At 43.8% G+C, this 18718-nt stretch overlaps 1 protein-coding gene across 1 annotated transcript in view; it reads left to right on the forward strand.

The window, feature by feature from the left end:
- The window catches only part of LOC144682711 (uncharacterized), a 302585-nt gene extending 297365 nt beyond the window's left edge, over window positions 1–5220 (forward strand). The window contains exon 3 of the mRNA XM_078545336.1: window positions 4334–5220. Coding sequence (XP_078401462.1) covers window positions 4334–4555 — 222 coding nt within the window. The 3' untranslated portion in view covers window positions 4556–5220. The remainder of the gene's footprint in view (window positions 1–4333) is intronic.
- The last annotated feature ends 13498 nt before the right edge of the window (window positions 5221–18718 follow it).

Raw genomic sequence — 18718 nt, forward strand, 5'->3', positions numbered from 1 at the left:
AAGAGAAAACAAATGCAGGGGAAAGGGGGGGAAAGGGTGGGATAGTGGGATTAACTGAGTTGACTTTGCAGAGAGTATGCATAGATATGATGGGTTGAATGGCCTTCTTCTGTTTTGTAACCATTGTATGATTCTATTCCAAGATGAGTCACAGAGACGTAATCAGACAAAACCCACACTCAGTTAAAGGAGGAGGATTAATAGCTCTGACCTAAAGCTAGGTCAAGGAGGTGGGTTTGAAGGAGGATCTTAAAAGTGGATTAGGAATTTCAGAGTGGAGGTCCAGGAGTCTGAAGACATGTCTGCCAATGGGTGAGGTGATGGATACACAAGAAATCAGAGTCCAAAGAATGAAGAGTTCTGGAGTGTTTGTAGCACTGGAGGATGTTACAGAGATAGAGAGTGATGAGGCCATCGATTTAAACATGAAGATTCAAATAATAAATTTAAAACATCAAAGGAACAGGAGACAATGTAGGTCAACAAGGATGGGAGTGATGGGTGATCCAAACATGGGCCGGAATTTTCTGCCCCCGTTGGTGTCAGGCGTCATGGCGGGCATGAGCAGACAATGTGACGGGAAGGCTAAAAATCAGTTTCACAATGTCGTGAAACCAGTTTGTGATTGTCTACTTCACCTGCCAATGGCGGGCTGAGTTTCCCACCACTGCATGTTGGGAACATCATTTTAATACATCTGCATATAATTATAATCCCTGCCCACCGGAAACATCCCCCACGCTGGATCATCCAGGCATGATGGTAAGTGTTTCACAACTGTACATAAGCGACGTGCACCTAGCGAGCTGCACTTCGCTCGGGACTTCAACACGTTTTTGCCTACCTTTCTTCGGGCAACACTCGTGGTCATCACCACCAGGTTTCACAGGCAGCACCACATCACTTTTAGGGGGGCTCATGGCAGGTCTTTACCTACCAGACCAGCTGTAAGGCGGGGTGGCTTTTCAACAGCTGCAGGGCTATGGCTTGTTTGGGGAAGGGAAGAAGAGGCCTCAGGTAAGGGAAGAGGCTACAGGGCGAGGGCTGTACTGAGGACTGGGGATATCCCAGGGTGCATGTGGGGGCACATGTTGATCTGTGCAAGTTGCCTCAAGATCATGCAGGCTGAGGAGGCAGTCTCCAGAGGAGATGAGGCCAAATGGAGATGTGAGGGTGTATGTGAGAGAGTGAGTGGTGATGTCCCTTGAGCTGGCAGTGAGTGAGATGTCAGTGAATGTGTGATTGCCTTGTGAGTGTGAGAGTTTAGAGTGATGACCCTGGTGGCATGGATGAGATCATTCATCCTCTGCACTGGATGGCCAACCTCTTTTGTGCAGCATTGGCACTGACCACCACTGCCACTGCCTCCCAAGCCAGAGTAGTGAGATTGCTGAACCTCCTGCAGCCAGAGGTGGAGGACATCATGGCGGGCCTCCAAAAAGCATTCGAGTGATGGGTCACTGAACACTTCTTGGCTTTCAGGGCCATACCTTCACTGGAGCAATCCAGGGCTGTGAGCATTGAGGACTGTGTGCGCGGCTGCAGTTTAGATATGGCACCCAGCGTGAGGAAACAGTGTGGTAATGGAGTGGTGGGTGATTCAGAGGCTGCCCACCACCGATACAACGTGTTTCCTGTGGCTGCATAATTAATGAAGCGGGAAACAGGCAATATGGCATGAAAATCTCCATTGTAGCTGCGAGCAAAACGTCTTTTTTCCCGCCTGCTACTGCACTCAGTGCAAACCTGGGACGATTCTACCTTTGATGAATCACCTGGACCAGATGGATTACACCCCAGAGTTCTGAAGGAGATAGCTGAAGAGATAGTGGAGGCGCTAGTGGTGATCTTTCAGGAATCACTGGAGTCAGGGAGGGTCCCAGAGGACTGGAAAATCGCTAATGTAACCCCCCTGTTTAAGAAGGGAGTGAGGCAAAAGACGGGAAATTACAGGCCTGACCTCGGTCGTTGGTAAGATTTAGGGTCCATTATTAAGGATGAGATTTCAGAATACTTGGAAGTGCATGGTAAAATAGGGCAAAGTCAGCATGGTTTCATCAAGGGGAGGTCATGCCTGACAAATCTATTAGAATTCTTTGAGGAGGTAATGAGTAGGTTAGACAAAGGAGAGCCAATGGATGTTATCTACTTGGACTTCCAGAAGGCCTTTGACAAGGTGCTGCACAGGAGACTGCTCAGTAAGATAAGAGCCCATGGTGTTAGAGGCAAGGTACTAGCATAGATAGAAGATAGGTTGTCTGGCAGGAGGCAGAGTGGGGATGAGGGGGTCCTTCTCAGGGTGGCGGCTGGTGACTAGTGGAGTTCCGCAGGGGTCAGTGTTGGGACCACAACTTTTCACTTTGTACATTAATGATCTAGATGAAGGAACTGAGGGCATTCTGGCTAAGTTTGCAGATGATACAAAGATAGGTGGAGGGACAGGTAGTATTGAGGAGGCGGGGAGGCTGCAGAAGGATTTGGACAGGTTAGGAGAATGGGCAAAGAAGTGGCAGATGGAATACAACGTGGGCAAGTGTGAGGTCATGCACTTTGGTAGGAAGAATAGAGGCATAGACTATTTTCTAAATGGGGAGAGAATTCAGAAATCTGGGACTTGGGAGTCCTAGTCCAGGATTCTCTTAACTTGCAGGTTGAGTCGGTAGTTAGGAAGGCAAATGCAATGTTGGCATTTATTTCGAGAGGACTAGAATATAAAAGCAGGGATGTGCTGCTGAGGCTTTATAAGGCTCTGGTCAAACCACATTTAGAATATTGTGAGCAATTTTGGGCCCCGTATCTCAGGAAGGATGTGTTGGCCCTGGAGAGGGTCCAGAGGAGGTTCATGAGAACGATCCCAGGAATGAAAAGCTTTACATATGAGGAACATTTGAGGACTCTGGGTCTATACTCGATGGAGTTTAGAAGGATGAGGGGGGATCTGATTGAAACTTACAGAATATTGAAAGGCCTGGATAGAGTCGACGTGGGGAAGATGTTTCCATTAGTAGGAGAGACTAGGACCCGAGGGCACAGCCTCAGAGTAAAGGGAAGACCTTTTAGAACAGAGATGAGGAGAAAGTTCTTTAGCCAAAGAGTGGTGAATCTATGGAATTCATTGCCAGAGAAGGCTGTGGAGGCCAGGTCATTGAGTGTATTTAAGACCGAGACAGATAGGTTCTTGATTGGTAAGGGGATCAAAGGTTACGGGGAGAAAGCGGGAGAAAGGCGTTGAGAAACTTATCAGCCATGATTGAATGACGGAGCAGACTCGATGGCCTAATTTCTGCTCCTATGTCTTATGGTCTTTGATGTGGTATAAGATACAGACAGCAAAATTTTGACTGAGCGAAAGTTTAAAGAACATTGCAATGGAGGCTGGCCAAGAATACATAGGAATAATCAAATCTCAAGGTGACAAAGGAGGCCGGCAATGTTTTAAGCTAGAAGCAGTCTTTGTGATGGAGAAGCTATGGGGATAGAAGCTCTGCTCAGGACCAAATAGTATACTGAGGTCATAAACAATCGACTTCAACCGAGACAGGGCCTGGGAAAAGGTTATGGAATTAGTGGCAAAGATCCAGAGATTCTGGCAGGGGCTGAAAATGATGTTTTGGTCTTCCCAATATTTGCTAGAAGGAAATTGAAACATCCAAGACTGGATGTCAGACAAGAGACTGACGGCATGGAGCCTAGTGGTCAGAAGAAGTAGTGGTCAGGAGAAGTGGTGGAGTGGTACATTGATAGAGGCCAAGTGTCATCAATGTGCATGGAGCTGCTGACCCTATATCTTCAAGGGGCAGCATCGAAATTGGGAAGAGGGGGGAGCTAAGATAGATTGTTGGCAGACTCCAAAGGTAATGGCAAAATACAGTTCAATAAACTATTATTCAAGTGAAATCATGCAATGGTTGGCCAAAATAATATTTTCTGTTGGTAAACTGTCAGCTCTTCATGGTTATTTAAAGCCTAAAATCCAGGAATTCTACCCAATAACACTGTGGGAGTACCATCAGCACAAGGACTGTAGTGGTTCAAGAAGATAGCTCACCATCACCACCTTCTGAAAGATTAACTAAGAATAGATAATAAATGGTGACCTTGCCAATGCAGTCCACATTACAAGACTGAATTTTTATAAAACATTCACCATTTCTAATATAGTGAGGAAAAAGTAGAACTAGAACAGAGCAGAAAATGCTTCATTGTTGTTAGTGGAAAGAATGTATTGAATATGTTCCATTTAAGCAGTCTTTTAGTGTATCTGCTACATATTTTACTCCTGTGGCTATAACATCACTGATTGTAATCATTCTTCAATTGACCATTCTTACAGGAACTGCCATATGGAGATGTCTTTCAGTGGACAGACTCCATGACTTCACTGATGAGGAAACTCGACCAGCTGAATCTGGACATTGAGAATGCACTTAGTGCCAGTCCCTCTCCTGCCAGCACCCCTGCCTCCAAGAGACGTGAAGGGCATCAGCCAGTAAGTGATCCTTACATCCCTTTTTTCCTGTCTCATCTATTCAACACACTTCAAGTACAACAATAAACTGAACAGGAGAAAAAGGTACATTGGGAAATGTGCGGTGCACTGTGTTTTAAAACAAAAACTAAATGGATGTTAATGTTGGAAATCTTAAATAATAACAAGCAAATGCTGGAACCAAACACCAAATCACATACAGTTCTGATGAACGGCTATGCCTGCAACATTAACTTATCACTTCTCTCCATAGATGTTTTGCCTGACTTTGTTCAGACTATTTATTTGCCATGAATGTTTCACCTCATTTTATTGAGTTGCTCCTCAGTACATTTTATTACTGTCATGACTGTATCAATGACAGATGGTAAGTAATCTGCTCCATGGACTTAATTAGTGTTATACTAAAAATATAACAATGCTCTCTCATTAATTCTCAGCAATCAATAGTCATCCAACAGTACTTAATCATTAGTACTTTGACTCATTTTAACTCCAGGTGGGTTTTGGGCAGGTGGGTAATGAGATAACTTGTAATGTGGCTTTTGATCAACTCTCCTTCTTATGGCTCAGTGTGCATTTTTCTTATGATCCTGTTAACTAACTTTTTTAAAAGTAAAGAGACCACATAGATGCAAATTCTTGTCATTTTTGTTACTGACATTGCCTAATGGTGTATTAGAAGTTTATGCTTATTTTTAAATATGAATAATACACTCCATAGTTTTAGTATTTTTGAATGCTGTATACTTCCTCAATGAAATATTGTTATTGTTGATAAATTTTGGTGCAATACCTTACCATTATGTATAAATGAGCTGTAGCATATTTTAGATCCAATATTGGGCTAACTAGCTGGCACTCCCATCACTGTTCTCTTAGGACCTTTTTTTATTTGTTCATGGGATGTGAGCATCACTGCCAATGCCAGCAAATTTTGCCCATTTTTAAATGCACGAGAAGGTAGTGGTGAACCACCAGCTTGATCTGATGCAGTTTATATGGTGTAGATACACCCATGGTGCTGTTAAGGAAGGAGTTCCAGAAGTTTGAACAAGCTACAGTGAAGGAACGGCGATGTAGTTCCAAGACAAGGATGATGTGTGACTTGGAGAACTTGCAGGTAGTGGTGTTCCCATGTATCTGCTACCCTTGTTCTGTTAAGTGGTAGAGGTTGCGGGTTTGGGAGGTGCTATGGAAGGAGGCTTGGCGAGTTACTGGAATGCATCTTTTAGATGGTCACTGTGTGTGCTGGTAGAGAGGGAATGAGTAAGTGGGTGGGGAATTGATCAAACAGGTTACTTTGCCCTGGATGGCATTGAGCATCTTGAGTGCTGTAGGAGTCTTTCTCACCTAGGTAAGTGGAAAGCATTCCATCGCAGTCCTGAATTGTGCTTCGTAGATGGTGGACTGGCTTTGAGAAGTAAGGAGGTGAGTTACTCGCTGCAGAATTCTCGGTAGTTATGTGGCTGGCCCAGTTATGTTGCTAGTCAGTGGCAACTTCCAGGAATTTGATGGTGGGAGATTCAGTGATGGTAATGCCTTTGAGCATCAGGGGGAGCTGGTTAGATTCGCACTTGCTGGAGATGGTCATTGCTTAGCACTTGTGTGCCACTTATCAGCCCAAACCTGAATGTTGTCCAGGTCCAGCTGCATGCATGCATGGACTGCTTCAGTATCTCAGGTGCTGCAAATGGTACTGAACATTGTGTAATCATCCCCAGTCCTGACCTTATGATGGCGGCGAGGTCACTGATGAAGCACCTGAAGATGGTTCGGTCTAGGATACTACCCTGAAGAATTCCTGCAGAACTGTCCTGGGGCAGAGATGATTGGCCCACAACACCCACAATCATCTCCCCTTGTGCTAGGTATGACCCCAACAAGTGGAGAGTCTTCCTCTGTTTCCCATTGACTTTAATTTTACTCAGGCTCCTGAACTGGATATGCAGAGTTTTGATCTAACCCATTGGTTGTTGGATCACTTAGCTCTGTCTATCACTTGCTTCTTCCACTGTTTAGCATGCATATGGTTTTGTGTTATAGCTTCACCATATTGGCACCTCATTTTTAGGTATGCTAGTGCTGCACCTGGCATGCTCTCCTGCACTCCTCACTGAACCAGGATTGATCCCCTGGTTTGAAGGTAATGGTGGCATGAGGGATATACCAGGCCAGGAGGTTACAATTCTGCTGCTGCTGATAGCTCTCATAATGCCCAGTTTTTAGCAGCTAGGTCTGTTCTGAATCTATCCCATTTAGCATGATAGTAGCGCCACATAACACAATGGAGATATGATCAAAGTGAAACCTGAACTTCATCTCCACAAAGACTGTGAGGTTGTCACTCCTATCAATACTGTCATAGACAAATGTATCTGCAACAGGTATATTGGTGAAGGCAAGGTCAAGTGGGCTTTTCCCACTTGTTGGTTCTCTCATCACCTGCCGCATACCCAGTGGTGCTACCAAGCCACTCCTGGTAATGGACAATTGGTAATGCCCCACCCAGAGAAAATTCTATGCCCTTGCTACCCTCAGTGCTCACTTAAACCTGTGAACTTGTTGTTTACCCTTACCGTAGCTCACAATAAAACTGGTAGCTGAATTGGAAGTTTATTTCAGATTGTTGGTGCAGTGTCATGGACAACAACAGCACTGAATACTACAAGACTTTGTTAAATGAAAATGGAAGACAGCCTATATCCAGCAAAGCTCACAAGCACAGATCAGGGTTCGAAGAAAAACGAACAGCCGATTAAATAAAATGGAGACATTATGAAGTTAATTTCTCATTTATATTTCCATTATACACTAGTCTTTTTAAGATTTTTACTTTTGTTTACACTTTTTTGAGTTGAATAAATGCTGAGTAATTCTCATATCCTGTGTTTATCTTCTTCTGACACTCTTGCAAGTGGCACCAACCCTGACGTACGTGCAGGGCTTGTGTAGTCAGCTGTAACCTGAAAATAAAGGTGCCCAGATTTATAAAGGCTGGCATATGGGGAGCCCCTTAAAACTGATTGAAAACCAGGAGTTCATTTACTGAGACCAGTAGCTGCAGTTCAGATTCAAGCTAGGCAGAGCCATGTTTATGTTGCCAAGGTACCTGCCGAGTAAGAACTCTGCCTTACCTAGATACAAACATGGGCAGAGCTCTCTCACAACAATTTAAAACATAATTGTTCAGAAAGTGTGGAAGAGAAAATCCCAGCTTTCTAAATATTTACATTGAGATTAGATAGGTTTAAAAAGTACCTACGGAGTCCAACAGACCTCCTAAATACTTTGCAAGGTGGGATTAATACTGTTGTGAACTGGTAGAGAAGGAGTACCTTTTGAAGGGGAATTGGATTCATATTTGAAAAGGGCTATGGGGCAGGAGGAGCAGGGGAATAGGACTAATTTCACAGCTCTTTCAAAGAGCCAACAAAGGCACAGTAGACCAGATGGCCACCTCCTGTGTTGTATGATTCATTAGATGACTTTGTACTGACATGTAATGGCAGCACATGCATGTATCATTTCTTAAAGTTGTGGTATTTCAAAGCTAATATTGTTTTGCTCTCGACAGACATTAGCTCCTTTAAAAAAATACATTTCAGGTGTGATTAACTTTACAGGTATTTGACCGAGTTGTGCTTTGTAAATTTACATTGCTGACTCTTCAATAGCTCTAGATTTGGCAGTAGCCAGAGGAGGGGAGCAATGGTAAAAGGTCAGCATTATATGTACACAAAAGTCCATATTTCTGGTTCGCAATAGCTCTTAGAACAGTAGACAAAATCAAATATCTTGAAAATGAACCACATTTGAAATATGATTGTTTTACAGACAAATTCTTCAGAGAGATAAGTATTCAATTCTGGAGACTGCAAGTTTGAGTTGTTCATTATCTCAGCAAATAAAAGTAAATCATGCTCTGGCACTGCTCTATACAGAATGAACTAGAAATTAAGCTCATTTTCCCTTTTGTAAATGTCCTTATTTCTCCATTGAATCTAGGGAAGAAGGGAACTCAGTAATGACAGAATGTTGATGAAACCACGCTGGGCTGCTCTTGATAGGCATTATCAATCTTCTAATGTGGTTTCTTATTCAGAAGGTTCTGCAGAGTAATTTCAGCAATTTTTCTGTTGCATTATTAAAGATCATAATTTTTAATGGAATATTTTCATTACATGCTGCAAATAGGTTCTCATCTTACGTTGTAAATACAGAACATATTTAATTGTATTTATACTGTAATTGGCTAGATGGAGCACTTGTTTCTTTGTGGAACTGTGTCATTAATCTGAGTGCACTCAACTGACAATCATGGAAATGCACTTTCTGCACAGCAGCAATGAATTAGATAGAAACATGTGACCATTCTCAAAAGGAACAATGCATATTAGTCTCTTATAATCAGCTAAAGAGCAGTAATTTTTAATGAATTTATTCATGACAAGCAATACTAAATTTACCACTAATTAATAGATGTCACGAACCCGGTCTGAGTTATAAATTCTCAATAAGGAAGAATAAGGAATAAGGAAGAAAGAAAAAGGAGTTGTAGGAAGAATAAAAAGGCAGAGTATTACTTAAACGGAGAGTGACGGCAGAATTCCGAGGTACAGAGGGATCTAGATATTCTAGTGCATGAGTTTCAAAACGTTAGTATGCAGGTACAGCTAGTAATTGAGAAGACTAATGAAATGCTATTCTTTATTACGAGATCAATTGAACATAAAAGTAAGGATGTTATGCTTCAATTATACAGGGCATTGGTGAGACCACGTCTCGAATACTGTGTGCCGTTTTGGTCTGCTTATTTAAGCATGTAAATGTGTTGGAGGCAGTTCAACGGAGGTTTACTAGATTGATACCTGGAATAAGCGGGTTGTCTTATGAGGAAAGTTTGGACAGACTGGGCATGTTTCCACTGGAGTTTAGAAGAGTGAGGGGTGACATGATTGAAGTATATAAGATCCTGAGTGGTCTCGACAAGGTGGATGTGGAAAGGATGTTTCCTGTTGTGGATAAGTCCAGAACTAGGAGGCATTGTTTTAAAATTAGGGGTCACCCTTTTGGGACAGGGATGAGAAGAAATTTTTTCTGTCCGAGGGTTGTGCGACGTTGGAACTCTCTGCCTTCGAAAGCGGTGGAGGCGGGGTCATCAAATATTTTTAAGGCAGAGGTAGATTGATTCCTTTGCTTAACAAGAATCTAAGGTACAAAAACAAAACTACCTGGAAAAACTCAGCAGGTCTGACAGCATCTGCGGAGAGAAATACAGGTAATGTTTTGAGTCCGTATGACTCTTCACCAGAACTAAGGAAAAATAGAAAAGAGGTGAAATATAAGCTGGTTTAAGGGGGGGGCTGGGACAGGTAGAGCTGGATAGAGGGCCAATGATAGGTGGAGATTGCCAAAAGATGTCATAGACAAAAGGACAAAGAGATGTTGACGGTGGTGATATTAGCTAAGAAATGTGCTAATGCTGACATTAAGGGTAGAAAGGACAAGCAAGGGACAGATAGCCCTAGCGGGGGTGGGGTGGGGGGAAGGGATCGAAATAGGCTAAAAGGTAGAGATAAAACAATGGATGGAAATACATTTAAAAATAATGGAAATAGGTGGGAAAAGAAAAATATATATAAATTGTTGGAAAAAGGGCGATCGGAAAGGGGGTGGGGATGGAGGAGAGAGTTCATAATCTAAAGTTGTTGAACTCAATATTCAGTCTGGAAGGCTGTAAAGTTCCTAGTCGGAAGATGAGGTACTGTTCCTCCAGTTTGCGTATAGCTTCACTGGAACATTGCAGCAGGCCAAGGACGGACATGTGGGCATGAGAGCAGGGTGGAGTGTTGAAATGGCAAGCAACAGGGAGGTCTGGGTCATGCTTGCGGACAGACCAAAGGTGTTCTGTAAAGCAGTCATCCTGTCTGCATTTGGTCTCTCCAATGTAGAGGAAACTGCATTGGGAGCAGCGAATGCAGTAGACTAAATTGAGGGAAGTGCAAGCGAAATGCTGCTTCACTTGAAAGGAGTGTTTGGGCCCTTGGACAGTGAGGAGGGGGGAAGTAAAGGGGCAGGTGTTGCACCTTCTGCGGTTGCATGGGAAGGTGCCCTGGGAGGGAGTTGAGGTGTAGGGGGTGATGGAGGAGTGGACCAGGGTGTCCCGGAAAGAACGATCCCTGCGGAAAGCAGCCAGGAGGGGTGAAGGGAAGATGTGTTTGGTGGTGGCATCATGCTGGAGTTGGCGAAAATGGCGGAGGATGATCCTTTGAATGCGGAGGCTGTTGGGGTGATAAGTGAGGACAATGGGGTCCCTATCATGGTTCTGGGAGGGAGAGGAAGGTGTGAGGGCGGATGCACGGGAGATGGGCTGGACACGATTGAGGGTCCTGTCAACCACCGTGGGTGGAAAACCTCGGTTAAGGAAGAAGGAGGACATGTCAGAGGAACTGTTTTTGAAGGTAGCGTCATCAGAACAGATGCAACGGAGACGAAGGAACTGAGAGAATGGGATGGAGTCCTTACAGGAAGTGGGGTGTGAGGAGCTGTAGTCAAGGTAGCTGTGAGAGTGGGTAGGCTTGTTATGAATATTGGTGGACAGTCTATCACCAGAAATTGAGACAGAGAGGTCAAGGAAGGGAAGTGTCAGAGATGTGAAAATGATGGAGGGGTGGAAATTGGAAGCAAAATTAATAAATTTTTCCAGGTCAAGAGGAGAGCATGAAGCAGCACCGAAGAAGTCATCGATGTACCGGAGAAAGAGTTGTGGGAGGGGGCCGGAGTAGGACTGGAACAAGGAATGTTCCACATACTCCATAAAGAGACAAGCATAACCGGGGCCCATGCGGGTATCCATAGACATACCTTTTATTTGGAGGAAGTGAGAGGAGTTTAAGGAGAAATTATTCAGCGAGAGAACAAGTTCAGCCAGACAGAGTAGTGGTGGATGGGGATTGTTCGGGTCTCTGTTCGAGGAAGAAGCGGAGAGCCCTCAGACCATCCCGGTGGGGTTGGAGGTGTAGAGGGATTGGACGTCCATGGTGAAGAGGAGGCGGTTGGGGCCAGGGAACTGGAAATTGTTGATGTGATGTAGGGTGTCAGAGGAATCGCGGATGTAGGTGGGAAGAGACTGGACAAGGAGAAAGAGAATGGAGTCAAGATAGCAAGAAATGAGTTCCGTGGGGCAGGAACAGACTGACAAGATCGGTCTGCCGGGACAGTCCTGTTTGTGGATTTTGGGTAGGAGGTAGAAGCGGGCTGTCCGAGGTTGAGAGACTATGAGGTTGGAAGCTGTGGAGTGAAGATCTCCAGAGGAGATGAGGTCGGTGACAGTCCTAGAAACAATGGCTTGATGTTCGGTGGTGGGGTCATGGTCCGGGGGGAAGTAGAAGGAAGTGTCTGCGAGTTGACGCTCAGCCTCTGCGAGATAGAGGTCAGTGCGCCAGACAACAACAGCACCATCCTTGTCAACAGGTTTGATGACAATGTCAGGGTTGGACTTGAGAGAACCGAGTGCAGCAATTTCAGAGAGAGACAGGTTAGAGTGGGTGAGAGGAGCAAAGAAATTGAGACGACTAATGTCACGCCGACAGTTCTCAATGAAAAGATCAAGAGCAGGTAAGAATCCAGAGGGAGGGGTCCAGGTGGAAGGAGAATATTGGAGGCGGGTAAAAGGATCCGTTGAACAGGGAGAGGACTCCTGCCCAAAGAAGTGAGCATGGAGATGAAGGCGGCAAAAGAAGAGTTCAGCATCATGCCGAGCCCGAAATTCATTGAGATGAGGGCGTAAGGGTATGAAACTGAGTCCTTTGCTGAGCACTGAACGTTCAGCATCAGAGAGGGGAAGGTCAGGGTGTATGGTGAATACACGGCCGGGGCTGGGATTGGAAGATGGGGACAGAGGGACGGGAAGGGGTGGAGGGTCCTGGATGGGCGTTGGTGTCAATGAGTTGTTGTAACTTGTGTTCCTTCGCACCTGAAAGAAAGAGACAAAGTTTCTTGTTGAGGCGTTGGATGAGATGAAGAATAAAATGAAACTGGGGGCAAGGACAGCTTAGAAATAGGGTGAGATGGGAATGTGGATTTCGAAACACAAACAGATCAGCCATGGTTTTATTGAATGGCGGAGCAGATTCGAGGGCCCAAATGGCCTACTTCTGCCCCTATGTCATACAGCTGAATGCTCGTAGTCAGGATAGCTCTGTGATCCCACCTGAATTTTATATGCACCCTTACCCCTACTACTGTCTGCCAGCACACTCCTGGGGTGAGTGTAAAATTCCAGCCATAGACACTGTTGTCATGTTGGAAATTCAACAGCCAAGTTGCACACAGCAAACTCCCACAAACAGCAATGGGATGATGACCAGGTAACCTGAGCATCTGAGAATGATTATTTATTGACTATTCTTCTGTATAGATAGAAATGTTGGCCCAAAATTAGCCATTGTCTTTACATTTTATGCTTCCTAGGAGTAACTTGATAACTACATACTGTTGTAACAGCCTTTAGGGCAACAGTTTCAAAGCAGCTTCATTGAAAGAAGAGGTTCAATTTCTGTAACTTACATCAGCCACTTTTTCTCTAGAACAGATTTAAGGACAAGCAGCAATCCTTTGAGAGCTGCTGCATCCCCTATCCTGCCCACTTATTTTTCTACGATTCTAGTATACCGTGTGCCAGAATGTCACATTATTATATATGTAAGCTGATTCATGGTCAACTCACTACAAGGCTGACACATGCAGTGCCCAGAAAGAAATCGTGTTAGTGTTTTGAACAGCATAATTGGTCTCATTTCGAAAACCTCCTTTCATAAGGACACTGATGAGTTAGTAAAGATATGGAATTACAGGAATAACTCTGGAACTTAGGGCCCTTGCCTTTGTGGACAAGTTCACAGAGTCGAAATAGATACCATTATATTAAAGAAAACCAATTTGGGACATAATCTAGGTCTTTAAAGTGTTAAGAAATGTACATAATATAGATTTAGTAGGCTATTTGACTATGAACAGGGAGCCAGACCACTCCAATTTAAAATGAAAGAATGTTAGGTTAGGCAGGAAGTTAAGCATCTAAGGCCTGGATTTTTGCTCCTGAGGCAGATAGCGCTAGTCGCAAAATGTCCTGGCTCGCCACATCAGCCTCAGGAGAAACTCCCTGAATGGCGGGATCTTTGCTCCAGGGGTGTGGGTGCAGGATAGAATTGGGCCCACCACCCCTGGACGCAGATCAGCAGCAGCCACAGGGGTGGCCGATTGCTGAGGCAAGGTGTTTAAAAGACTGCCTTGGGGACTTCATCCCAGTTATTTTGTTAAATTTTAAGCCACCTAGCCCTTACCCCTCACACCCCATTACCCCCCACCACCCACTCCCCATGCCACCTTCCTGCCCTATGCCAACTTAATGCTAACTCATGCCAGCCCACCCGCCACCCTTGGCCCTTACACCCTACATGAAAACACACCCAGTATCCACCATGGACAAACCTTAGGACCCATGTTGAGATGAAGTAAAATAAAGGTCCAAATACCTATTACAGCCTTCACTATATTAAAAAAAACTCTCATTTATGAAAGCCCGTTCAAATATTTTAAACCTCCACAAGTACTTAATCCCTTATAAAAACAAACAAACTTCTTTTTCAAACCGCACATCAAAGATAGTTAATCTTTTAATAACTTCTTTGAGCTGCCAATCAAATTTTGGATTTAGGAGCCACCTGCTGAGATAATTATAGCTTGTGGAAAGCAGCCCAAGAATTCATAATGATAGCTGTTGGGGAAATATCAACCAACAGCTATTGTAACTACTAGAACAGAGCTTTTTCAACTCTCACTGACAAAAGCAGAGTTTTTAACATTTCTAAATGGCTGGGGATTTAAATAACTTCACATCATGACAGTTCTACAGACCTTATCTGCCCTTAAAGAGCATTTAAATCTACTCTAAAAATTCATGACTCCAACACTGCAGCTTAAGGCCCTTATACAGTGAAAATGGGGTCTGTTTGAACTCAGCCCCGCCTTCGTTCCCTTGCTGGTGAAAATTGGATCTGTCAGAAGTGGGCGTGGAACTTTTGCATCCCAAACAATATTTTGGAAACTCTGTGGTGTCTCCATGACTTCGTAAAAATCTTGGGCTAAGCATTGCTTATTTTCTGAATGGAATCAACCAGTTAAGACTGCACTGAAAGTGTTATTCCTTTCAACATATACTGCATCCTGCATACTGCTCTTTAAAGGCCTAGATTTTATGTTATCTGACCAGATAGGTGATGGGGCATGGAGGCAGTTGCAGGGTTGAGGTCGATTCCAGGGTGGAGGTGTAGAGAGGTTCGAGTGGAAGAGGGATGGACGGATGATATTGGGATGGACAGGAAGGATGGTCAATCCAGGTAGGGAGGGGGATTATTTGGGAGGTGGTATCAGAGCTCTGGGAAGTGAATTGGAGGTCTTGGGAAAGGGAGGAGGTCGGAGGCTTTGGCGATGGAAAAGGTTGGAGGCCCAAGGCAGGATCAGAAGCTGGTACATGGATGGTGTGAGCACCGGAGCGAATTGGAGGCCTGCAGATGTGTTGGGAGGCAGGGCGGAGGCCTGTGGAGGTTAGGTGAATATCAGAGGCTTCTAGTGTGGGAGGACATTGGAGGTCACATGAGGAAAGTCAAATTGGGGTGCCTGATCATTGGGATTTCCCAGGTAGACATGCTGCATCCAGTATGTAGCCTTAAAGATATCCTGGATACGGCAGCCTTTGTCTTGGTGTAGCTGCTGGGTTTCCTGAGGCATAGGAAACCTACCATTCATAGTTAAATTCGAAAAGCTGAATAACAACGAGGCTCACAGCATGATCATTTTTAAAGTGCCAATCCACCTCCTTGGAGCAGGTTGGCCATTTTCCCACCTTCCTGCCTCAGTTACAGCCAGAAGTGAGTGGATTGGAGACATGTTTAAGGCAAATCCTGATTTTAAGACTTTAACCCAGCCCACCTAGCACAAACCCGCCCATTTTCTGTGTTTAAAATTCTCTCCAGAGTCTCCAGTTGCTCTAGAGAATGCACTTAACCACAGCCAGAGTGACTATTCAAACATCATGTGATTACCAAAGTCAGCACTTTGCGATGTAGGATGACACGGAAGTCAGTCTGAAGCCAGAAATGAATGATAGAATCTCTAATGCCTATGCAAGGATATTGTTTCCCTCCCTCATTATAAAACATTGCAGGAAAATTTCCTGCAAGTTAATAAATCAAAAAACTTATCTACAGATTAACTGTAAGAGTAAACTGGACCAAATTGGAAAGCTGCAAAACAAAGAAAGCGCTGGAGAGAATTTTACATCGGCTTGTTCTCTTTAAAAAAGATCAATTCCCTGAGATTCCTTTCTCCATTTTTATTTTTGAATTTTTGAATTCTTAATATTTTGTTTACAGAGACACACACTGCATATTGAGCACCTCCAATCATTAACTTCTTTTCAGTCTGCTCCTATAGATATAAACACAGAGGAGTCCCCAATTAATACCCACCAACTGAATATAATTAACACCCAATTGATATACAATTAACACTATTGCCAACCAAATGCATTGTACCATTCGAGAATCATATGTTATGCAAGCATCTTATACAGGCCCTCAATGTTAGGTTGCATTTGATGCCAGATCAAAATTTCCCAGAATTAGAAAGGTGTGGAGACTTCTAAATATTTTCTGTACTCGAGAGATTGGGTGGATGTTCCTCTTGGACAGAGGAGAAAATATAGACAGATTATATGGGTAGAGCGATATAGATAAATTGGGCAGACTGGTGTGTGCTCCTCCCTGCTTGGTTGTCCTATGTACATTTCACTCATAAGAACATAGGAACATGGGAAATAAGAGCAGGAGTAGGCCATTTGGCTCCTCAAGCCTATTCCGCCATTCAGTTAGATCGTGGCTGATGTTCTACCTCAATTCCATTTTCCTGCATTATGCCCATACCCTTAGATGTATTTACTAACTAGAAATCTGTCAATCTCTGTCTTGAACATACCCAATGACTGGGCCTCCACAGGCCTCTGGGTTAGAGAATTCCAAAAATTTACTACCCTCGTGCAACGTTTTATACTCAGCACCAAGGAGGAAAATCTGTCCAATGATTGCCTTGTCAATATTTCTGATATATCGGAGATGTTGTCGGGAACTCATGTATGCAGTGTGTATATAGATTCGTCTGCTAAAACTGCTCACTATTCCAGGACCATCCTGGAATGCAAAGATAACCCCTGACTTATTTTCTCGTATATATACACAGTCTTCTTAAACCCTCTCTCCTGTCCTCTCCACCCTCACTTTCAACAACAAGTGCAAAGAGCTCATGGACTACGTTGTCACTAAATTTGAGACGGTCTAATCAGCTGCCCCTGCCATATCCCTCTCTTCCAATAGCCCACCGGGACAGATTTCCTTTAATGCTCCCCACTGCCCTAGCTCTGAATTCGCATCTTTCTCTTGTTTCTCTCCTATCTCCTCTCATGTCCTCTCAGAGCTCATTTGTCCATGAGACCCATCTCTTGTTCCCTCGACCCTATTCCCTATATATACCTTATATATATATATCCTATATATAAACTGCTGATCAGCTAACTTCCCCTCCTGGCTCCCATGTTAGATGTTCCCATCTTTCCTGGAATTCCATGCTTGAATCACAAGTCAAAATCGCAAATCATAAATGACATCCTATGTAACTATGCCAAGATTAACTCTCTCTCCTCGTCCTTCTCACCATTTCTGTAGCTTTTGACATGACTGACCACACCATCCTCCAGGTGGTAGTAATGTTCTCGTGTGATTCCACTCTTCTGTCAGCGACATTATCCGATGGCACAGCATTAGTTTTCACAGGTATGGTGTTGATATCCAGTCCTACCTCAACAGGACCTCTTTCAACTCCACCACCATTGCTAAATTATCAGACTGCTTATCCAACATCTAGTATTGCATGAGCAGACATTTCCTCCAATTAAATATTGGCAAGACTGAAGCCATTGTTTTCAGTCTCTGTTCCCTAGCTACCAACTCCATGCTTCTCCCTGGCAACACTCTGAAATTAAGCCAGGCTGTTAAGCTTTGTTGTCACATTTGATCCCGATTTGTGCTTCCGATCTCATATCCATGCCATCACTAAGACTGCCTGATCTACCTCCATAGCATCACTCAATTTCACCCCTATCTCAGCTCATCTCCTGTTGAAACCCTCAATTGTGCCTTCATTACCTCTAGACTCGATTATTCCAATGCACTTTTGGCTGGTCTCCCAAATTCTACCCTCCGTAAACTTGAGGTCATCCAAAACTCTGCTAACCATGTCTTAACTCTCAATAAATGATGGCCAGTCAACGAAGCCCACATCCCATGAATGAATAAAAAAAAAAGTTGTGTACCTTTTATGGTCATTTTCTGTTGTCAGCCAATAATTTACCACGTTTATTAAATTTATTTTCTCAATTGCCAAAGTGGGAAAATGATCTTTGGGTTCACAGCTCAGTACCATAACCACTAGGATGTATTACCCTACAAATAACTGAATGTCCATCCAACCCAGTCTCTCTTCTCAGAAAGTTGAAGCAATTCCTGCGGGCTGGCAGTCATTATCTTCTTAGTTGTGATTCCAGCTGTAGTAAGACCATCTCATGACCCTAAATTCCTGAGGCCTGCACTGAAAACGGAATGAGGAGAAGGTACACCTTATAGGAGCATCAAGCAAAACATGATGGTAGCCATTGAAGGATTTCTACATTTAAATGTCATCAGTAAATGTCACATACTTTGTGTTTTTATGTTGAGAAGGATCATGTTAAGATATTAACTGTTAATAAAGTGGAGTAAGATGGCAAGAATAGTGGAAAAAGTAGAGCATAATCCTTCTGGTAATACTGGTCCTAAAATTCCTTGGGACAAAATCCTGTGATAACATGGAATCATTCATGCGAATTCCCTCCAGTGCTGACCTGCTGGAGTTTGCGGGGGTTAGTGAGAGGGTATTCCATCACCATGAAGCAAGTAGGCATTTCTGTTACACAGGCACATCTCAAGTTCTCAACTGCATATGCACCCAACCATGATAGATATGCGTGGGGACTTACCCAGTTCTTCTCCCTCTCTGCTTCCCCAAAACATAGTCATGCTCTTCTCAGCCGACTGAGTTAGAAGTCCAATCAATAAGCTGAAAAAAACATAGGGG

The sequence above is a fragment of the Cetorhinus maximus genome, chromosome 7, assembly GCF_964194155.1.
Source record: "Cetorhinus maximus chromosome 7, sCetMax3.hap1.1, whole genome shotgun sequence".
Taxonomy (NCBI): Eukaryota; Metazoa; Chordata; class Chondrichthyes; order Lamniformes; family Cetorhinidae; genus Cetorhinus; species Cetorhinus maximus.